This window comes from Leucoraja erinacea, unplaced genomic scaffold, assembly GCF_028641065.1.
Source record: "Leucoraja erinacea ecotype New England unplaced genomic scaffold, Leri_hhj_1 Leri_78S, whole genome shotgun sequence".
NCBI lineage: Eukaryota > Metazoa > Chordata > Chondrichthyes > Rajiformes > Rajidae > Leucoraja > Leucoraja erinaceus.
Window position 1 is genome coordinate 403,982 of NW_026576718.1, and position 18,519 is coordinate 422,500.

Genomic DNA, 18,519 nt, shown 5'->3' on the forward strand with positions numbered 1-18,519 from the left:
AAAAGTAAAAGTTTCCCCCAAAAACAGACTTTAGACTAACTAAAAATAATTTAAAAAGATAGAAATGACATACAGGCTGTAGGTAGAGGCTGCTGCCAGTGCAGCACCCCATAGATGCTGCCTCACCCGCTGAGTTTCTCCAGCATTGTTGTCTACCTTAAAAACATAGAAAAATAGGTGCAGGAGTAGGCCATTCAGTCCTTCGAGCCACACCACCATTCAATATGATAATGGCTGATCATCCAAAAGTCCCCCCCCCCCCCCCATCCGGCTTTCTCCCCATATTATAGTAAACATATTTTCCAAGATGGCGCCGATGTCTATGGCTGCCTGTCTGTTGCTCTCTCTGTTTTTTGTGTTTTCTATTGGTGTTATACAACTAAAGTCTCTGCTGGTCTACGACCGTACATCTCTAATGGACATTCAGTGTAATGTCGGTGCCTTTGTTTACCGCGGACATACTACACTGCCCCCGTTCCTCTTGGGAGTCCAAACTCACCTGGAGTGGGTTTTAAGCCCGAGGAAGCGTCGCCGTCGCCGTGGCAAACGTAGCGGTCGACTGGTGAAGTCTAAACTGGGTGGGCCAGGAGGTGGGAATCTCCTCGAAGGCCTTGGGCGTCGGGAACACTTTGCTCAGGGACATCTCCGGGGCCTTCAGCCTTCAGCCTGGTGCTCACCAACTGTCAACTGTAAACGGACAATCTCCTCCCCAGCGATCGGGAGCACTGTCCACCTGCTGCAGCACGGAGAACTGGCCTGGCTCACCGTCTCGGTAGGAGGAACGAAGGAGGTCACCTGGTACACCAACTCTTCCGGGTGGGTCCCTTCGCCCCCACCCCTTCCTATGTTCAGGAGCTGCGGCGAGACGGGCCACGCCCCCCATGCTCTCCTCGGCCCCGCCACCGCGGGGTGAATCCCTGGAACCTGAGGACTCTGCACCGGGCTCAGCGATCAGCTGATCTGGTGAGTCCATCCCCCTCCAGGATTGGTTTAGTGAACGCCAGATCCCTGGCAAACAAGACTTTTATACTGTGGGATCTCTTCTGCTCCCGTGGACTGGATTTCCTCTGTGTGACTGAGACTTGGATGGGTCCATGTGAGTGCAGCGCTCTTGTTGAGCTATTACCGGCTGGCTGCTCTTATTTCAACTCACCGCGGATATCGGGCCGTGGAGGAGGAACAGCGGCTGTTTATAAAAATAACTTTAAGTGCAGGCAATGCCCTCTATCATCTTCTTTCTCCAGTTTCGAAGCAACTTTATTTGAAGTGGGCCGCTACAAACCGGTGCTTTGTGCAGTCATCTACCGACCGCCCAAGTATAATAAGGACTTTGTAAATGAATTCTCTGATTTTCTGGCTGGGATCATGCCCAACTATGATCGTGTCCTTTTGGTTGGGGACTTTAACATCCATGTGTACTGTCCTGATAAGCCGTTAGCGAAGGACTTTTTTAGCCTTGTTGACTCTTCTGATTTTGTCCAGTGTGTGTCTGGTCCCACACACGAACATGGACATACACTGGACCTTGTTCTCTCTCATGGCTTGTCTGTGTTGAATTTGGCAATCTCTGATAGTGTGTTTTCAGATCATATGCCTGTATTGTTTGATGTCAATTTCTCCTGTGAAGCAATTTTGCCTGTGGTGTCTGCTCGGCGCTGTCGGTCTTTTAGCCCTTTTACTGCTGGCAAGTTCTCTGCTGCTTTCGATCAGCTCTGCGCCCCCCTCTGCGTCCACTCCTCTTGGTACGGAGGAGATTAGTTCGTGGTTTCATTCTTCATGCAGGACTATACTGGACTCTGTGGCTCCGTTAAGATCGTTGAAGCCGAGGGCTAAACCTGAACCCTGGTTCAGTGCAGTGACTCGTGCAGCACGACGGGAGTGTCGTAGAGCTGAGCGAAAGTGGAGGAAGGACAGGCTACAGGTTTCACTTCAAATTCTCAGGGACTGTTGGCGTCACTACCAAAACAGTGTTAAAAAGGCCAAGAGAGAGTACCTGTCTAAAATTATTGTGTCAAAGTGTAACAACCCTCGTGTGCTATTTGAAATCATTGACTCTGTTCTAAATGCCCCGCAGCCTGTCTGTCTGGAAGCTTCACCTGAAATGTGTAATGACTTCCTGCACTTTATGTTGATAAGGTTGTTTCCTTAAGGGCTAACATTTCAGCACCTGCCTCTGACCCTTCTGTTTCGGTCCCTTGCCTGGTGGTATTCGACAAGTTTGAGCCTGTGACTATATCGTATTTAAAGGATGTGGTTTCCCATATTAAGCCATCGGGTTCTCCTTGTGATGCGGTCCCTCCACATCTTTTTAAGGAGGTTTTCTCTAGTATAGGGCAGTCGGTTCTTGCCATTATTAACAGCAGCTTGTGTTCTGGGGTTGTCCCTGTTAGTTTTAAACATGCGGTAGTGCAACCACTACTTAAGAAACCTGGCCTGCATCAATCTGTTCTGGCCAATTTTAGACCCATCTCGAAATTGCCTTTTATTTCTAAATTACTGGAGAGAGTTGTTTATGCTCAGCTAAAACTATTCCTGGAGGAGCATGATATTCGGGAGATCTTCCAGTCTGGATTTAAAACCATGCACAGCACGGAGTCAGCATTGCTAAGGGTTTTTAACGACATCCTCCTGGCTAATGATTCTGGGGATTGTGTGGTTCTTGTCCTGCTGGACTTGTCTGCCGCCTTTGATACGGTGGACCATAATATCTTGTTATCTCGGCTACAGCAGTTAGTGGGCATCTGCGGCAGTGCCCTGGGATGGTTCAGGTCCTATCTGGCGGGCAGAACCATGTGTGTTAGCCTTGCTGGGTTTGAATCCTCTTCCGCTCCCCTGTCATATGGGGTTCCACAGGGTTCGATTCTGGGGCCCCTGCTTTTCTCGCTGTACATACTTCCTCTGGGTTCCATCCTTAGAAAGCATGGCATCTCTTTCCACTGTTATGCAGATGATACCCAGCTTTATTTGCCGCTGAGGGGGGAAGATGCCTTTTCTGTAAAATCGCTTCTGTCTTGTCTTGATGACATTAAGTCCTGGTTGGCCCTAAACTTTCTTGGATTTAATGAAAAGAAGACAGACGTGATTTTATTTGATCCCAATGGCTGCCGTGAACCTCCATTTGTTGATTTAGGTCCATTGTCAAGGTACGTGAAGCCAACAGTTGTGAACCTGGGTTTTAGGATGGACAGTGACTTTAAATTAGATCGCCAAATATGCGCGGTGGTTAAGTCCAGCTTCTTTCACCTAAGGAAGCTGGCGAAGGTGAAGCCCATTCTCGAGCGGCAGCATTTTGAGACAGTAATCCATGCCTTTATTACATCTAGGCTGGATTACTGTAACGCGCTCTATATTGGTGTTGCTCGTTCTTCACTGGCTCGTCTCCAGTTGGTTCAGAATGCTGCTGCTCGCCTTTTAACTGGGACTCGAAAGAGGGAGCACATATCACCAATTCTAGCCTCCCTACACTGGCTCCCGGTGCACTTTCGAGTTCATTTTAAGATACTGTTATTTGTTTTTAAATCTCTAAATGGGCTCGCCCCGCCTTACCTCTCTGAGCTGCTCCACCCATACGCTCCTGCCCGGTCCCTCAGGTCAGCTGGTCAGCTGCTCCTGGAGGTACCGAGGTCTAGTCGGAGGCTCAGAGGGGATAGAGCCTTCTCTGTTGCTGCTCCGGCACTCTGGAACACCCTGCCGTTGCACATCAGACAGGCCCCCTCACTGTCCATCTTCAAATCCAGTGTTAAAACACATTTCTACTCCCTGGCTTTTGACCATGCCTGAGACTTTGCTTCTGTTTTTGGTGTTTTTGATGTTTCTTTATTTCACATGTCTTTTCCTACTATTTCTTTTGATTGTTATTTTTGGTGTGTATTAACTTTTTTGTCAATGATTAGTGATGTACAGCACTTTGTTGCAACTATGTTTGTTTTTAAAGTGCCCTATAAATAAAATTATTATTATTATTATTATAGAAAATAGGTGCAGGGGGAGGCCATTTGGCCCTTCGAGCCTGCAGTCATTCATTGTGATCATGGCTGATCATTTACAATCAGTACCCCGTTCTTGCTTTCTTCCCATATCATGTGATTCCGTTAGCCCCAAGAGCTAAATCCAGCTCTCTCTTGAAAACATCAAGTGAATTGGCCTTACACAAAAAAGCTGGAGAAACTCAGCGGGTGCAGCAGCATCTATGGAGCGAAGGAAATAGGCAACGTTTCGGGCCGAAACCCTTCTTCAGACTGATCGGGGACGGGGGTGGGCGGGGACAAGAAAGGGAAAAGGAGGAAGAGCCCGAAGGCTGGAGGGTGGGAGGAGACAGCAGGGGGGCTGAGGAGGGGGAGGAGACAGCAAGGACTAACAAAATTGGGAGAATTCGATGTTCATGCCCCCGGGATGCAGACTCCCCAAACGGAATATGAGGTGCTGTTCCTCCAATTTCCGGTGCTGCTCGCTGTGGCCATGGAGGAGACCCAGGACAGAGAGGTCGGAGACGGAGTGGGAGGGGGAGTTGAAGTGCTGAGCCACCAGGAGGTCAGCTTGGTTATTGCGGACCGAGCGGAGGTGTTCGGCGAAACGATCGCCCAACCTCCGCTTGGTCTGACCGATATAGATCTGCTGACATCTAGAGCAGCGGACGCAATAGATGAGTTTCTCCAGCTTTTTTGTGTAACCTTCGATTCTCCAGCATCTGCAGTTCCCTCTTAAACACAAGTGAATTGGCCTTCTGTGGCAGAGAATTCCACAGATTCACAACTCTCTGGGTAACGAATGAATGAATAAGTTTTCAAGAAGGAACTGCAGATGCTGGATGCAGATCCAGAACTCCTTGAAATCGATAGATCGGTAGACTATATTCTGCTGTGCCAAAGCGAAGCAAGAATGTCTTGGTTTCTTGGTCCTCCAACATATTCCAAATGGAATTTAAACTGGAGGTTTATCTGGGACATATTGTCCTATCTGGGACACATGATAATAAACTCTCTTGAATCTTGAATCTGGAATTGTCACCTATTCTTGTTCTCCAGAGATGGACCTGCTGAGTTACTGCAGCATTTTGTGTCTATCTTCGCTGGAAAAAACATCTGCTACATGGAATGGGAGGGGGAGTTGAAGTGCTGAGCCACTGGGAGATCAGGTTGGTTAATGCGAACCGAGTGGAGGTGTTGGGGAAAACGATCGCCAAGTCTGCGCTTGGTCTCACCGATGTAGAGCAGTTGACACCTGGAACAGCGGATGCCCATTCTGAATCCGACCTTTCTGTCCTGGGCCTCCTCCTTGGACAGAGTGAGTCCCACTGCAAATTGGAGGAGCAGCACCTCATATTTCGTTTGGGTATGAACATTGACTTCTCCAATTTCAGGTAGTCCCTGCTTTCTCCCTCTTTCCCCTCCCCTTCCCAGCTCTCCCACAGCCCACTATCTCCGCCTCTTCCTTTATTCTTCCAGCCCTCACCCCCACATCAGTCTGAAGAAGGGTCTCGACCCGAAACGTCACCTATTCCTTCGCTCCATAGATGCTGCCTCACCCGCTAAGTTTCTCCAGCATTTTTGTCTCCCCTCTATTTCAGGGAGTTCTGGATTCTTGCCTTAAGAGATACAGCACAGAAACAGGTTCTTTGGCCCACCGAGTCCACGCCGACCAGTGATCACCCCGTACACTAGCACTATCCTACGTCTTTGGAGCGTGGGAGGAAACCGGAGCACCCGGTGAAAACCCACGCGGTGACGGGGGAGAACGTGCAAACTCCGTACGGACAGCACCCGTGGCGGGGATGGAACCGGGGTCTCTGGCGCGGTGAGGCAGCAGCTCTACCTGCCGCGCCACCGTGACGTCCCGACTTGACTCGTCTCAATGCAGCGTCGATGAAATAAGATCACAACTGAGATTGTAGGATTCTTTATTGGAAAGGGTGTCAGGCAGAGGAGGCTCAGACCTGCCCACGGCAATGCGAGCGAGGGGCTGAGTAATCTCCTCCAAGGTCCCACCAGAAAGTCTGCCGTCGGGTGAACTTGCTCGCAGTTCAGTCACCAGATGAAGAGCAGCGTTGGGGAGCGTCGGACACGACACGCGGACATCCTCGCCGTTATCCGGCGGGGTGGGGGAGCCCAGGCAGAGATCACGTTGCAGCTGCTGCTGCAATCTTGGGGCCCGTCAGATCATCCACTGGTCCTGGTCTTGCTCCGTACCCTCCATGTCGATCTGGGGGCGATAATGATTCAATGGTAGACACACACAGAGAAGGGGCTCGACCCAAAACGCTACCCATCCCATCTCTCCTGAGATGCTGCCTGTCCCGCTGACTTACTCCAGCATTTTGTGTCCATCTTCGGTGTAAACCTGCATCTTCAGCTCCTTCCTACATTTGTGCATTGTGTGCAGTTTTGGTCCCTCATTTTTTTTAATTTAGAGATACAGCATGGTGAGTCTGTGGACTTCTCTGCCTCTGATGGAGGCCGGTTCTCTGGATGCTTTCAAGAGAGAGTTAGATAGGGCTCATAAAAATAGCGGAGTCAGGGGATATGGGGAGAAGGCAGGAACGGGGTACTGATTGGGGATGATCAGCCATGATCACATTGAATGGCGGTGCTGGCTCGAAGGGCCGAATGACCTACTCCTGCACCTATTGTCCATTGAAACAGGTGGGACTGTCATATGAGGAAAGATTGGAAAGACTGGGCTTGTATTCACTGGAATTTAGAAGGATGAGAGGGGATCTTATAGAAACATATAAAATTATAAAAGGGCTGGACAAGCTAGATGCAGGAAATTTTTTTCCCCAATGGTGGGCGAGTCCAGAACCAGGGGCCACAGTCTAAGAATAAAGGGGAGGCCATTTAAAACTGAGACGAGAAAAAACTTTTTCACCCAGAGAGTTGTGAATTTATAGAATTCCCTGCCACAGAGGGTAGTGGAGGCCAAGTCACTGGATGGATTTAATTTAGAGTTAGAGCTCTAGGGGCTAGTGGAGTAAAGGGATATGGGGAGAAGGCAGGCACGGTTTATTGATTGTGGATGATCAGCCATGATCACAATGAATGGCAGTGCACGCTGAAGGGCCGAATGGCCTCCTCCTGCACCTATTTTCTATGTTGCGACATATTGTCAGTGTTATCCATGGAAAGAGATAACAATATTTTTCGAAGATAAATACATAAAAGCCAGAGTAACTCAGCGGGACAGGCTGCATCTCTGGAGAGAAACAATGAGTGATGTTTCGGGTCGAGACCCTTCTTCAGACCTTTCTCTCTTTCTCTCCATAGATGCTGCCTGACCTATTGAGTTTAGTTTGAGATACCAGCACGGAAACAGGCCCTTCGGCCCACCGAGTCCACGCCGACCAGCGATCCCCGCACATTAACAATACCCTACACGCCAATTAACCTACAAACCTGCACGTATTTGGAGCGTGAGAGGAAAGCAGAGATCCCGGAGAAAACCCACGCAGGTCACGGGAAGAATGTACAAACTCTGTACAGACAGCACCCGTAGTCAGGATCGAACCTGGGTCTTCACAAGTTCACAAGCTATAGGAGTAGAATTAGGCCATTCGGCCCATTGAGTCTACTCCGCCATTCAATCATGGCTGATCTCTGCCTCCTAATCCCATTTTCCTGCCTTCTCCCCATAACCCTTGACACCCGTTCTAATCAAGAATTTGTCTATCTCTGCCTTAAAAATATCCACTGCCTTGGCCTCCACAGCCCTCTGTGGCAATGAGTTCCACAGATTCACCACCCTCTGACTAAAGAAGTTCCTCCTCACCTCCTTTCTAAAAGAGCGCCCTTTAATTCTGAGGCTGTGACCTCTGGTCCTAGACTCTCCCACCAGTGGAAACATCCTCTCCACATCCACTCTATCCAGGCCTTTCACTATTCTGTAAGTTTCAATGAGGTCCCCCCTCAACCTTCTAAACTCCAGCGAGTACAGGCCCAGTGCTGGCAAACACTCATCATATGTTAACCCACTCATTCCGGGGATTATCCTTGTAAACAAGCAGTTTTTGGGGATGTTAGGAGGAAGCTCTACCGCTGTGCCACCATGCCTGCCACCCTTTTCCCAGCAGTTTGGGTGTTTATATCAGATTAGATTAGATTATATCACATCTCTGAAGATCTTTCCTGGTCTGAGAACACTGATGCAATTATCAAGTAAGCTCATTAGCGCCTCTACTTCCTGAGAAGATTACAGAGAGTCGGTTTGCCAAGGAGGACTCTCTCTAACTTCTACAGGTGCACAGTAGAGAGCATGCTGACCGGTTGCATCGTGACTTGGTTCGGCAATTTGAGCGCCCTGGAGAGGAAAAGACTACAAAAAGTAGTAAACACTGCCCAGTCCATCATCGGCTCTGACCTTCCTTCCATCGAGGGGATTTATCGCAGTCGCTGCCTCAAAAAGGCTGGCAGTATCATCAAAGACCCACACCATCCGGGCCACACACTCATCTCCCCGCTACCTTCAGGTAGAAGGTACAGGAGCCTGAAGACTGCAACAACCAGGTTCAGGAATAGCTACTTCCCCACAGCCATCAGGCTATTAAACCTGGCTCGGACAAAACTCTGATTATTAATAACCCATTTTCTGTTTATTTGCACTTTACCAGTTTATTTATTCATGTGTGTATATATTTATATCATGGTATATGGACACACTGATCTGTTTTGTAGTAAATGCCTACTATGTTCTGTGTGCTGAAGCAAAGCAAGAATTTCATTGTCCTATACAGGGACACATGACAATAAACTCACTATGTACTATGTTTACACATTGTGTTGTGCTGCAGCAAGTAAGGACGTCATTGTCCTATCTGGAACACATGACAATAAAACATTCTTGACGCTGGCCCTGGTTCCTCCACTCACCTCGTTTATCTCTCCGTCATCGGGGGACTCGTTGTAATCGTTCATCTCGTCCATGTCCTGCATGTCTTCATCCTCCTCGGAGTCCTCCTCGCTGTCTTCATCATCCTCATCGTCCTCCTCTTCCTCGTCGTCATAGTTCTGCTGTGGGGCGAGACCAGCGTACCGTTAGATCGCAGGACAGGGGAGCGGGGGTCAGGTCACTGTGGCCCAGAGAACAATTCGAGTCTTGCAGGTAGATATACTCAGCGGGGTGAGGCAGCATCTATGGAGCGGAGGAACGGGTTACGTTTCGGGTTGAGACCCTTCTTCAGACTGCCATCACACACAGGCATCAGTTGAGTGACCGCCGATGATGATGAGACTGGGGCATTGAGTGTGAGAGTCAGCAAGTCCTGTTGCAGCGTTATCCTCCAGAAGGGTTTCGGCCCGAAACGTTGCATATTTCCTTCGCTCCACAGATGCTGCCGCACCCGCTGAGTTTCTCCAGCACTTTTGTCTACCGCAGCTTCATAGGACGTTGGTCAGGCCGCATTTGGAGTGTCGCGTGCAGTTCTGGTCGCCCCCATTACAGGAAGCGTGTGGGGGCTTTGGAGGCGGTGCAGAGGAGGTTCACCAGAACGATGCCGCCTGCGTTAGGAGGTACAGGTGCACAACCTTTTATCCAGAGTTCCGGAAACCGAAAAGCTCCGAAAACCGGACATTTTTTCCAGGATGTCGTCTGCACACCAAAGCTCGCGTTTGGCGCCAAACCTGACCCGAAACGACCCACGGTCAACCCAGGTCTGTACTACTGTAGCGGCTGCCTCCTCCCCCGAGACCGGGGAGACACTTAAACATCTGTAAATCATTGCTTAAATGTTAGTCAGTTAGTTTGGTGGGCTTTTATGTGAAGGGGGGTGGGGGAGGTGGGGGGGTGAAGGGGGAAACTTTAATTCTTAGTCCCCTACCTGGTCGGAGAGGCGGGGAGCGGGCAATGCCTTACCGGGTTGCCGTGCAGTAAGCTCCGGAGCGCTGTGGCCGCCAACTCCCAACATCGCGGAGCTGGGGCTGCGGGCGTCCGGTTGTAGCTCCGACCGGGCAACTCTACCCCTGGCTGCGCGGCGCTCCAAATCCAGCGCAGCCCCGCGGCCGGACGTCCGCAGCCCCAGCTCCACAATGTTGGGAGTCGGCGGCCACAGCGCTCCGGAGCTTACCGCACGGCGACCCGGTAAGGCATTGCCTGCTCCCCGCCTCTCCGACCAGGTAGGGGACTAAGAATTAAAGTTTCCCCCTTCCCCCCCCCCCCCCACCACCACATAAAATCCCTCCAAGCTAACTGACTAACATTTAAGCAATGATTTACAATGATTCTCCGTCCAGGGAGGAGGCAGCCGCTCCAGACTTTTCAAGCCGCCCGCGCTACCTACCTAATCTACGCTAAAAATATTCCATTTCGGAAATCTGAAAAATTCCGAAATCCGAGAAGCGTCTGGTCCCAAGGCTTTCGGATAATAGGTTGTGCACCTGTATTAGCAACGGGGAGAGGGTGGACGGACTCGGATGGTTTTCAAATAAGGAGAGGAACGAAATGTCAAGTGGGCAGTGGGAGGATCCAGTCACACACTCACCTCAGACGCCGGCTTCCCGATGGGCACCAACGAGGTGTTCTTTTCAGCAATACTCTGCAACTGGAGGGCAACGGCAGAGAAAGAAAGAAAGAAATTCATGAGATATAATGCGTAGAAACATTGAAAAATAGGTGCAGGAGTGGGCCGAATGGCCTAATTCTGCTCCTATCCCTTATGATTTAGTTTCAGTCTGACTTCCCCTCCCCGCTCTGATTGCACGCCTTGTCTCAGCAAATGTGTCCCCTTGAGAAAGTGGGGTGAGGCAACTGGGGGGCAACGTTGCATATCTGACTCCGTTTCCACCCAATGTGGAATTAAATGGCAATTACTCTGGATTACGTGAATTCTGGATGGTGTGAATTCCCCGTTCTGACTGACTTGAAACAGGCACTGACACACACAGATATACACACTAATATACCCCGACTAATAGAAACATTGCAGGAGCAGGCCATTTCAGCCAGCACCGTCATTCAATATGATCATGGCTGATCATCTAAAATCAGTAGGTAGACAAAAATGCTGGAGAAACTCAGCGGGTGAGGCAGCATCTATGGAGCGAAGGAATGGGCAACATTTCGGGTCGAGACCCTTCTTCAGGTTTCGACCCGAAATGTCACCCGCTGAGTTTCTCCAGCATTTTTGTCTACCTTTGATTTTTCCAGCATCTGCAGTTCCTTCTTAAACATCTAAAATCAGTACCCCATTCCTGCTTTTTCCACCATATACCTTGATTCCGTTAGCCCCAAGAGCTAAATCTAACTCACTCGAAAACATCCAGTGAATTGCCCTCTGAGGCAGAGAATTCCAAAGATTCACAACTCTCTGGGTGAAGAAATATTTCCTCATCTCAGTCCAAAATGGCCGACTCATTATTCTTAAACTGTGACCCCTGGTTCTGGACTCCCCCAACATCGGGAACATTTTTCCTGCATCTAACCTGTCCAATCCCTTAAGAATTTTAGGTAGACAAAAATGCTGGAGAAACTCAGCGGGTGAGGCAGCATCTATGGAGCAAAGGAAATAGGCGGCGTTTCTGGTCAAAACCCTTCTTCAGACTGGTGTAAGGGTGCGGGAAGAAGAAAGGAAGATATGGAGCCAGTGGGCTGAGGGCGAGCTGAGAAGGGAAGGAGAAAGCAGGGACTACCTGAAATTAGAGGTCAATGTTCATACCGCTGGGGTGCAGGCTGCCCAAGCAAAATATGAGGTGCTGCTCCTCCAATTTGCGGTGGGACTCACTCTGACCATGGAGGAGGCCCAGGACGGAAAGGGTCAGATTGGGAATGGGAGGGGGAGTTGAAGTGCTGAGCCACCAGGAGATCAGGTTGGTTAATGCGGACCGAGCAGAGGTGTTGGGCGAAGCGATCGCCAAGCCTGCGCTTGGTCTCACCGATGTAGAGCAGCTGACACCTAGAGCAGCGGATGCAATAGATGAGGTTGGAGGAGGTGCAGGTGAACCACTGCCTCACCTGGGTCCTTGGATGGAGTCGAGGGGGGAGGTAAAGCGACAAGTGTAGCATTTCCTGCGGTTGCAAGGGCAAGTACCAGGGAAGGGGGTGGTTTGGGTGGGAAGGGACGAATTGAGCAGGGAGTTGCGGAGGGAGCGGTCTCAGCGGAAAGCCAACATGGGGGGAGATGGGAAGATGTGGCCGGTGGTGGGATCACGTTGGAGGTGGCGAAAATGTCGGAGGATTATTTGTTGTTTGTGACGGCTAGTGGGGTGGAAGGTGAGGACAAGGGGGACTCAGCCCTTGTTGCATGTGGGGGGGATGGGGAGTGAGAGCAGAGTCACGGGGTATAGAAGCCCTTACTTTCAACAGCACAACAGGGCATGTAAAGACCTAGTGAGACCACTAGAGGTCCTTCTGCAGTTGTACAGGGTCCTAGTGAGACCACACCTGGAGTATTGTGTGCAGTTTTGATCCCCTAATTTGAGGAAGGACATTCTTGCTATTGAGGGAGTGCAGAGTAGGTTTACAAGGTTAATTCCCGTGAAGGCGGGACTGTCATATGCTGAGAGAATGGAGCAGCTGGGCTTGTATACGCTGGAGTTTAGAAGGATGAGAGGAGGTCTTATTGAAACATATAAGATTGTTAGGGGTTTGGACACGCTAGAGGCAGGAAACATGTTCCCGATGTTGGGGGAGTCCAGAACCAGGGGCCACAGTTTAAGAATAAGGGGTAAAGCCATTTAGAACAGAGACGAGGAAACACTTTTTCATAGAAACATAGAAATTAGGTGCAGGAGTAGGCCATTCGGCCCTTCGAGCCTGCACCGCCATTCAATATGATCATGGCTGATCATCCAACTCAGTATCCCGTACCTGCCTTCTCTCCATACCCCCTGATCCCCTTAGCCACAAGGGCCACATCTAACTCCCTCTTAAATATAGCCAATGAACTGGCCTCAACTACCCTCTGTGGCAGAGAGTTCCAGAGATTCACCACTCTCTGTGTGAAAAAAGTTCTTCTCATCTCGGTTTTAAAGGATTTCCCCTTTATCCTTAAGCTGTGACCCCTTGTCCTGGACTTCCCTAACATCGGGAACAATCTTCCTGCATCTAGCCTGTCCAACCCCTTAAGAATTTTGTAAGTTTCTATAAGATCCCCTCTCAATCTTCTAAATTCTAGAGAGTATAAACCAAGTCTATCCAGTCTTTCTTCATAAGACAGTCCTGACATCCCAGGAATCAGTCTGGTGAACCGTCTCTGCACTCCCTCTATGGCAATAATGTCCTTCCTCAGATTTGGAGACCAAAACTGTACGCAATACTCCAGGTGTGGTCTCACAACTGCAGTAGAACCTCCCTGCTCCTATACTTCACACAGAGAGTTGTGAGTCTGTGGAATTCTCTGCCTCAGAGGGCGGTGGAGGCCGGTTCTCTGGATACTTTCAAGAGAGAGCTAGATAGGGCTCTGAAAGATAGCGGAGTCAGGGGATCTGCGGAGAAGGCAGGAATGGGGTACTGATTGGGGATGATCAGCCATGATCACATTGAATGGCGGTGCTGGCACATTGAAGGGCCGAATGGCCTACTCATGCACCTATTGTCTATAGGACCCTGTAAAACTCATAATAAACAACAAAATGTTCAGCATCTGTGGAGGGAATGAACAGACGACGTTTCACGCCCCGACCCTTCTTCAGACTGATGGAGTAGGGCAAGGGTTCCCAACCGGGGGGGGGGGGGGGGGGGGTAAATGTGCCCTGGGGGGTAAATTTGTTGATTCTGGATTTGTACATATTTTTTCTCATTGACTGACTGTGTTTGGTTCTGTTCTTTTTTACAAATCATGTTTCTCCGGGTATCTAGATTTTAGTTGTTTAAGTTATGACATCGGATGGAATGGAAGCTGCATACCAAATCTCGTTGCACCTCTGGGCACTGACAATAAAAGATATTATCTTATCTTATTAAAGTATTAAAGTTGCCAGGGTGGTGTACAATTTTGGTCGCCAAATTATGGAAAGATGTCAGCAAAATAGAGAGAGTACAGAGGAGATTTACTAGAATGTTGCCTGGGTTTCAGCAACTAAGTTACAGTGAAAGGTTGAACAAGATAGGTCTTTATTCTTTGGAGCGCAGAAGGTTAAGGGGGGACTTGATAGAGGTCTTTAAAATGATGAGAGGGATAGACAGAGTTGACGTGGATAAACTTTTCCCACTGAGAGTAGGGAAGATTCAAACAAGAGGACACGATTTGAGAATTAAGGGACAGAAGTTTAGGGGTAACATGAGGGGGAACTTCTTTACTCAGAGAGTGGTAGCTGTGTGGAATGAGCTTCTAGTAGAAGTGATGGAGGCAGGGTCGATTTTATCATTTAAAAATCAATTGGATATGGACGGGAAAGGAATGGAGGGTTATGGTCTGAGTGCAGGTATATGGGACTAGGGGAGAATACGTGTTCGGCACGGACTAGAAGGGCCGAGGTGGCCTGTTTCCGTGCTGTAATTGTTATATGGTTATATGGGTAAACGGGATGAAAAAGGCTGGGAACCTTTGGAGTAGGGGGTGGGGAGAGAGAGAGAGAGAGGGGGGGGGGGGGGGAAGCCTGGGGAGTGATGGGTGGATACAGGTGGGGTGAGTGAATTGCAGACGGACGGAGTAAGTGACAAAGGCTGGAGGTGAAAACGAGACAAAACGTGTCAGATAAGGAGAGAAGAGGAGGTGAAATGTGAAGGATGTGGGAGGATAAAAGGGAACTGTAAGACTCGGGGAGATGAGTGTAGGGAGGAGGGGGGTGGATGAAACGTGTGGGTATTGGGGGTGGGCGCGACAAAGACATGTCCGGTGACTTTGGAGCCGTTTCATTTCCCTCTTTCTCAGTTCTGAAGAAGCCTCCGACCTGAAACGTTAAATGCTTCTCTTCCCACAGATGCTGCCTGACTGACTGAGTTCTTCCAGCGCATCTGTTTCCAGCACCTGCAGTTTTATTTGTTTTCCACTTCGCGAAACGGCTCAATAGACAATATTGAGTGCAGGAGTAGGCCATTCGGCCCTTCGAGCCAACACCGGCCATTCAATGTGATCATGGCTGATCATCCCCAATCAGTACCCCGTTCCTGCCTTCATCCCATATCCCCTGACTCCGCTAGGATTTTCGGCTCGAAACGTTGCCTATTTCCTTCGCTCCGTAGATGCTGCTGCACCCGTTGACTTTCTCCAGCACTTTTGTCTACCTTGAAAGTATCCAGGGAACCGGCTTCCACTGCCCTCTGAGGCAGAGAACTCCACAGACTCACAACTCTCTGTGTGAAAAAGTGTTTTCCTCGTCTCCATTCTAAATGGCTTACTCCTTATTCTTAAACTGTGGCCCCTGGTTCTGAACTCCCCCAACATCGGGAACATGTTTCCTGCCTCTAGCGAGTGCAAACCCTTAACAATGTTATATGTTTCAATAAGATCCCGAGCCAAAACGTCCCTATCTCAGCGACCTGGGCATCGACCCCTCCCTCTGCAACTGGATACTGGACTTTCTAACCAACAGACCCCAGTCTGTGAGGTTAGACAAGCACACCTCTTCAACCCTCACCCTGAACACCGGCGTTCCACAGGGCTGTGTGCTGAGCCCCCTCCTCTACTCCCTCTTCACCTATGACTGCACACCTGTACATGGTACTAACACCATCATCAAGTATGCAGATGATACAACGGTGATTGGCCTAATCAGCAACAACGATGAGTCGGCCTATAGGGAGGAGGTCCAGCTCCTAGCAGCATGGTGCGCTGACAACAACCTGGCCCTTAACTCCAAGAAGACCAAGGAGCTCATTGTAGACTTCAGGAAGTCCAGAGGCGGCACGCACACCCCCATCCACATTAACGGGACGGAGGTGGAACGTGTTTCTAGCTTCAGGTTCCTGGGAGTCAACATCTCCGATGACCTCTCTTGGACCCACAATACCTCTACTCTGATCAAGAAGGCTCACCAGCGTCTCTTCTTCCTGAGGAGACTGAAGAAGGTCCATCTGTCTCCTCAGATCCTGGTGAACTTCTACCGCTGCACCATCGAGAGCATCCTTACCAACTGCATCACAGTATGGTATGGCAACTGCTCTGTCTCCGACCGGAAGGCATTGCAGAGGGTGGTGAAAATTGCCCAACGCATCACCGGTTCCACGCTCCCCTCCATTGAGTCTGTCCAAAGCAAGCGCTGTCTGCGGAGGGCGCTCAGCATCGCCAAGGACTGCTCTCACCCCAACCACAGTCTGTTTATCCTCCTACCATCCAGGAGGCGCTACAAGTCTCTCCGTTGCCGGACCAGCAGGTTCAGGAACAGCTTCTTCCCTGTGGCTGTTATCATATAACCATATAACAATTACAGCACGGAAACAGACCATCTCGAACCTTCTAATCCGTGCCGAACACGTATTCTCCCCTAGTCCCATACACCTGCGTTCAGACCATAACCCTCCATTCCTTTCCCATCCATATAACTATCCAATTTATTTTTAAATGATAAAAACAAACCTGCCTCCACCACTTCCACTGGAAGCTCATTCCACACAGCCACCACTCTCTGAGTAAAGAAGTTCCCCCTCATGTTACCCCTAAACTTCTGTCCCTTAATTCTCAAGTCATGTCCCCTTGTTTGAATCTTCCCTACTCTCATTGGGAAAAGCTTATCTACGTCAACTCTGTCTATCCCTCTCATCATTTTAAAGACCTCAATCAAGTCCCCCCTTAACCTTCTGCGCTCCAAAGAATAAAGACCTAACTTGTTACATTACTTAACTCTGCACCTTAGTGATTGCCAGTCAACCCCCGCGGACACTCTTGCCCCCAGAAAATTTTCACTACTACTACTGGATGTACGTATATATATTTTACTGTTCATTATTCTATGTTCGCTCTTCTGGGTGAGCTGCTAACTGCAATTCGTTGTCTCTGTACTATACACTGCACAATGACAATAAAAGATTGAATCTTGAATCTTGAATCTATCTACGTTCGAGATACAGCATGGAACCAGAACCATCGCCCCGCTCACTGGCATCATCCTGCATACGAGGGACAATTTACAATGGCCAGTTAACCTATAATTCTGCACGTCTTCAGAGTGTGGGAGGAACATCTGATCAGTTCAGAACAATGTGATCAACCATGGCTCGGAGGGCTGAATGGCCTACTCCTGCACCTATTGTCTATTGAAACCGGAGCATCGAGAGAAAAACCCACGCAGGTCACGGGGAGGCCGAACAAACTCCGTACAGACAACACCCACAGACAGGATGGAACCCGTGTCTCTGGCGCTGTGAGGCAGCAACTCTACCACCGCACCGCCCTGCCTCCACAGCTTTCAGCCTGACCCGCTGAGTTACTCCAGCACTGTGTGTTCCATGCACGATTCCAACGTTTGCAGTTCCTTATGTTCCCATATTCCCTTTAACCTGTTTCTGGACACTGTGGACGGCCCGACTGTAATCTTTCTGCTGGCTGAATAGAAACAGAAAATAGGTACCAGCACGGCCATTCAATATGATCATGGCTGATCATCTAAAATCAGTACCCCGTTCCTGCTTTTCCCCCCATAAACCCTTGATCCCGTTAGCCCAAAGAGCTAAATCTCCCTCTTGAAAACATCCAGTGAATTGGCCTCCACTGCCTTCTGTGGCAGAGAATTCCACAGATTCACAACTCTCTGGGTGAAACGTTTTTCCTCATCTCAGTCCTCAATGGCCGTCCCCTTATTCTTAAACTGTGTGACCCCTGGTTCTAGAATTCATAGACTATCTTTGATCAGACTTTACTGGACTTTATCTTGCACTAAATGTTATTCCTTCTATCCTGTATCTGTACACTATGGAAGGCTCCATTGTAATCATGTATTGTCTTTCCGCTGACTGGATGGCACCCGACAAAAAGCTTTTCGCTGTACCAATAGACAATAGACAATAGGTGCAGGAGTAGGCCATTTGGCCCTTCGATCCAGCACCGCCATTCAATGTGATCATGGCTGATCATCCCCAATCAGTACCCCGTTCCTGCCTTCTCCCCATATCCCCTGACTCTGCTATCTTTAAGAGCCCTATCTAGCTCTCTCTTCAAAGCATCCAGAGAACCTGCCTCCACTGCCGTCTGAGGCAGAGAATTCCACAGACTCACCACTCTCTGTGAGAAAAAGTGTTTCCTCGTCTCCGTTCTAAATGGCTTACTCCTTATTCTTAAACTGTGGCCCCTGGTTCTGGACTCACCCCAACATCGGGCACATGTTTCCTGCCTCTAGCGTGTACAAGCCCTTAACAATCTTATGTTTCAATGAGATTCCCTCTCATCCTTCTAAACTCCAGAGTGTACAAGGCCAGCTCCTCCACTCTCTCAGCATATGACAGTCCCGCCATCCCGGGAATTAACCTTGTAAACCTACACTGCACTCCCTCAATAGCAAGAATGTCCTTCCTCAAATTAGGGGACCAAAATTGCACACAATACTCCAGGTGTGGTCTCACCAGGGCTCTGTACAATTGCAGAAGGACCTCTTTGCTCCTATATTCGATTCCTCGGTACACGTGACGGTAAACTAATGACTAATAACACCACATGTACACAGA

General features: G+C 49.4%; 1 protein-coding gene across 2 annotated transcripts in view; it reads right to left on the reverse strand.

The window, feature by feature from the left end:
- Positions 1-5,879: 5,879 nt before the first annotated feature.
- anapc15 (anaphase promoting complex subunit 15) overlaps positions 5,880-18,519 on the reverse strand; it is a 14,706-nt gene continuing 2,066 nt past the window's right edge. Inside the window, exons 3-5 of one of the 2 annotated variants that reach the window (XM_055631535.1) lie at positions 10,466-10,525; positions 8,859-8,999; positions 5,880-6,198 (exon numbers count right to left, since the gene is read on the reverse strand). In XM_055631535.1, coding sequence (XP_055487510.1) covers positions 6,151-6,198; positions 8,859-8,999; positions 10,466-10,525 — 249 coding nt within the window. In that variant the 3' untranslated portion in view covers positions 5,880-6,150. The remainder of the gene's footprint in view (positions 6,199-8,858; positions 9,000-10,465; positions 10,526-18,519) is intronic. The other variant, XM_055631533.1, reaches the window with a different exon arrangement.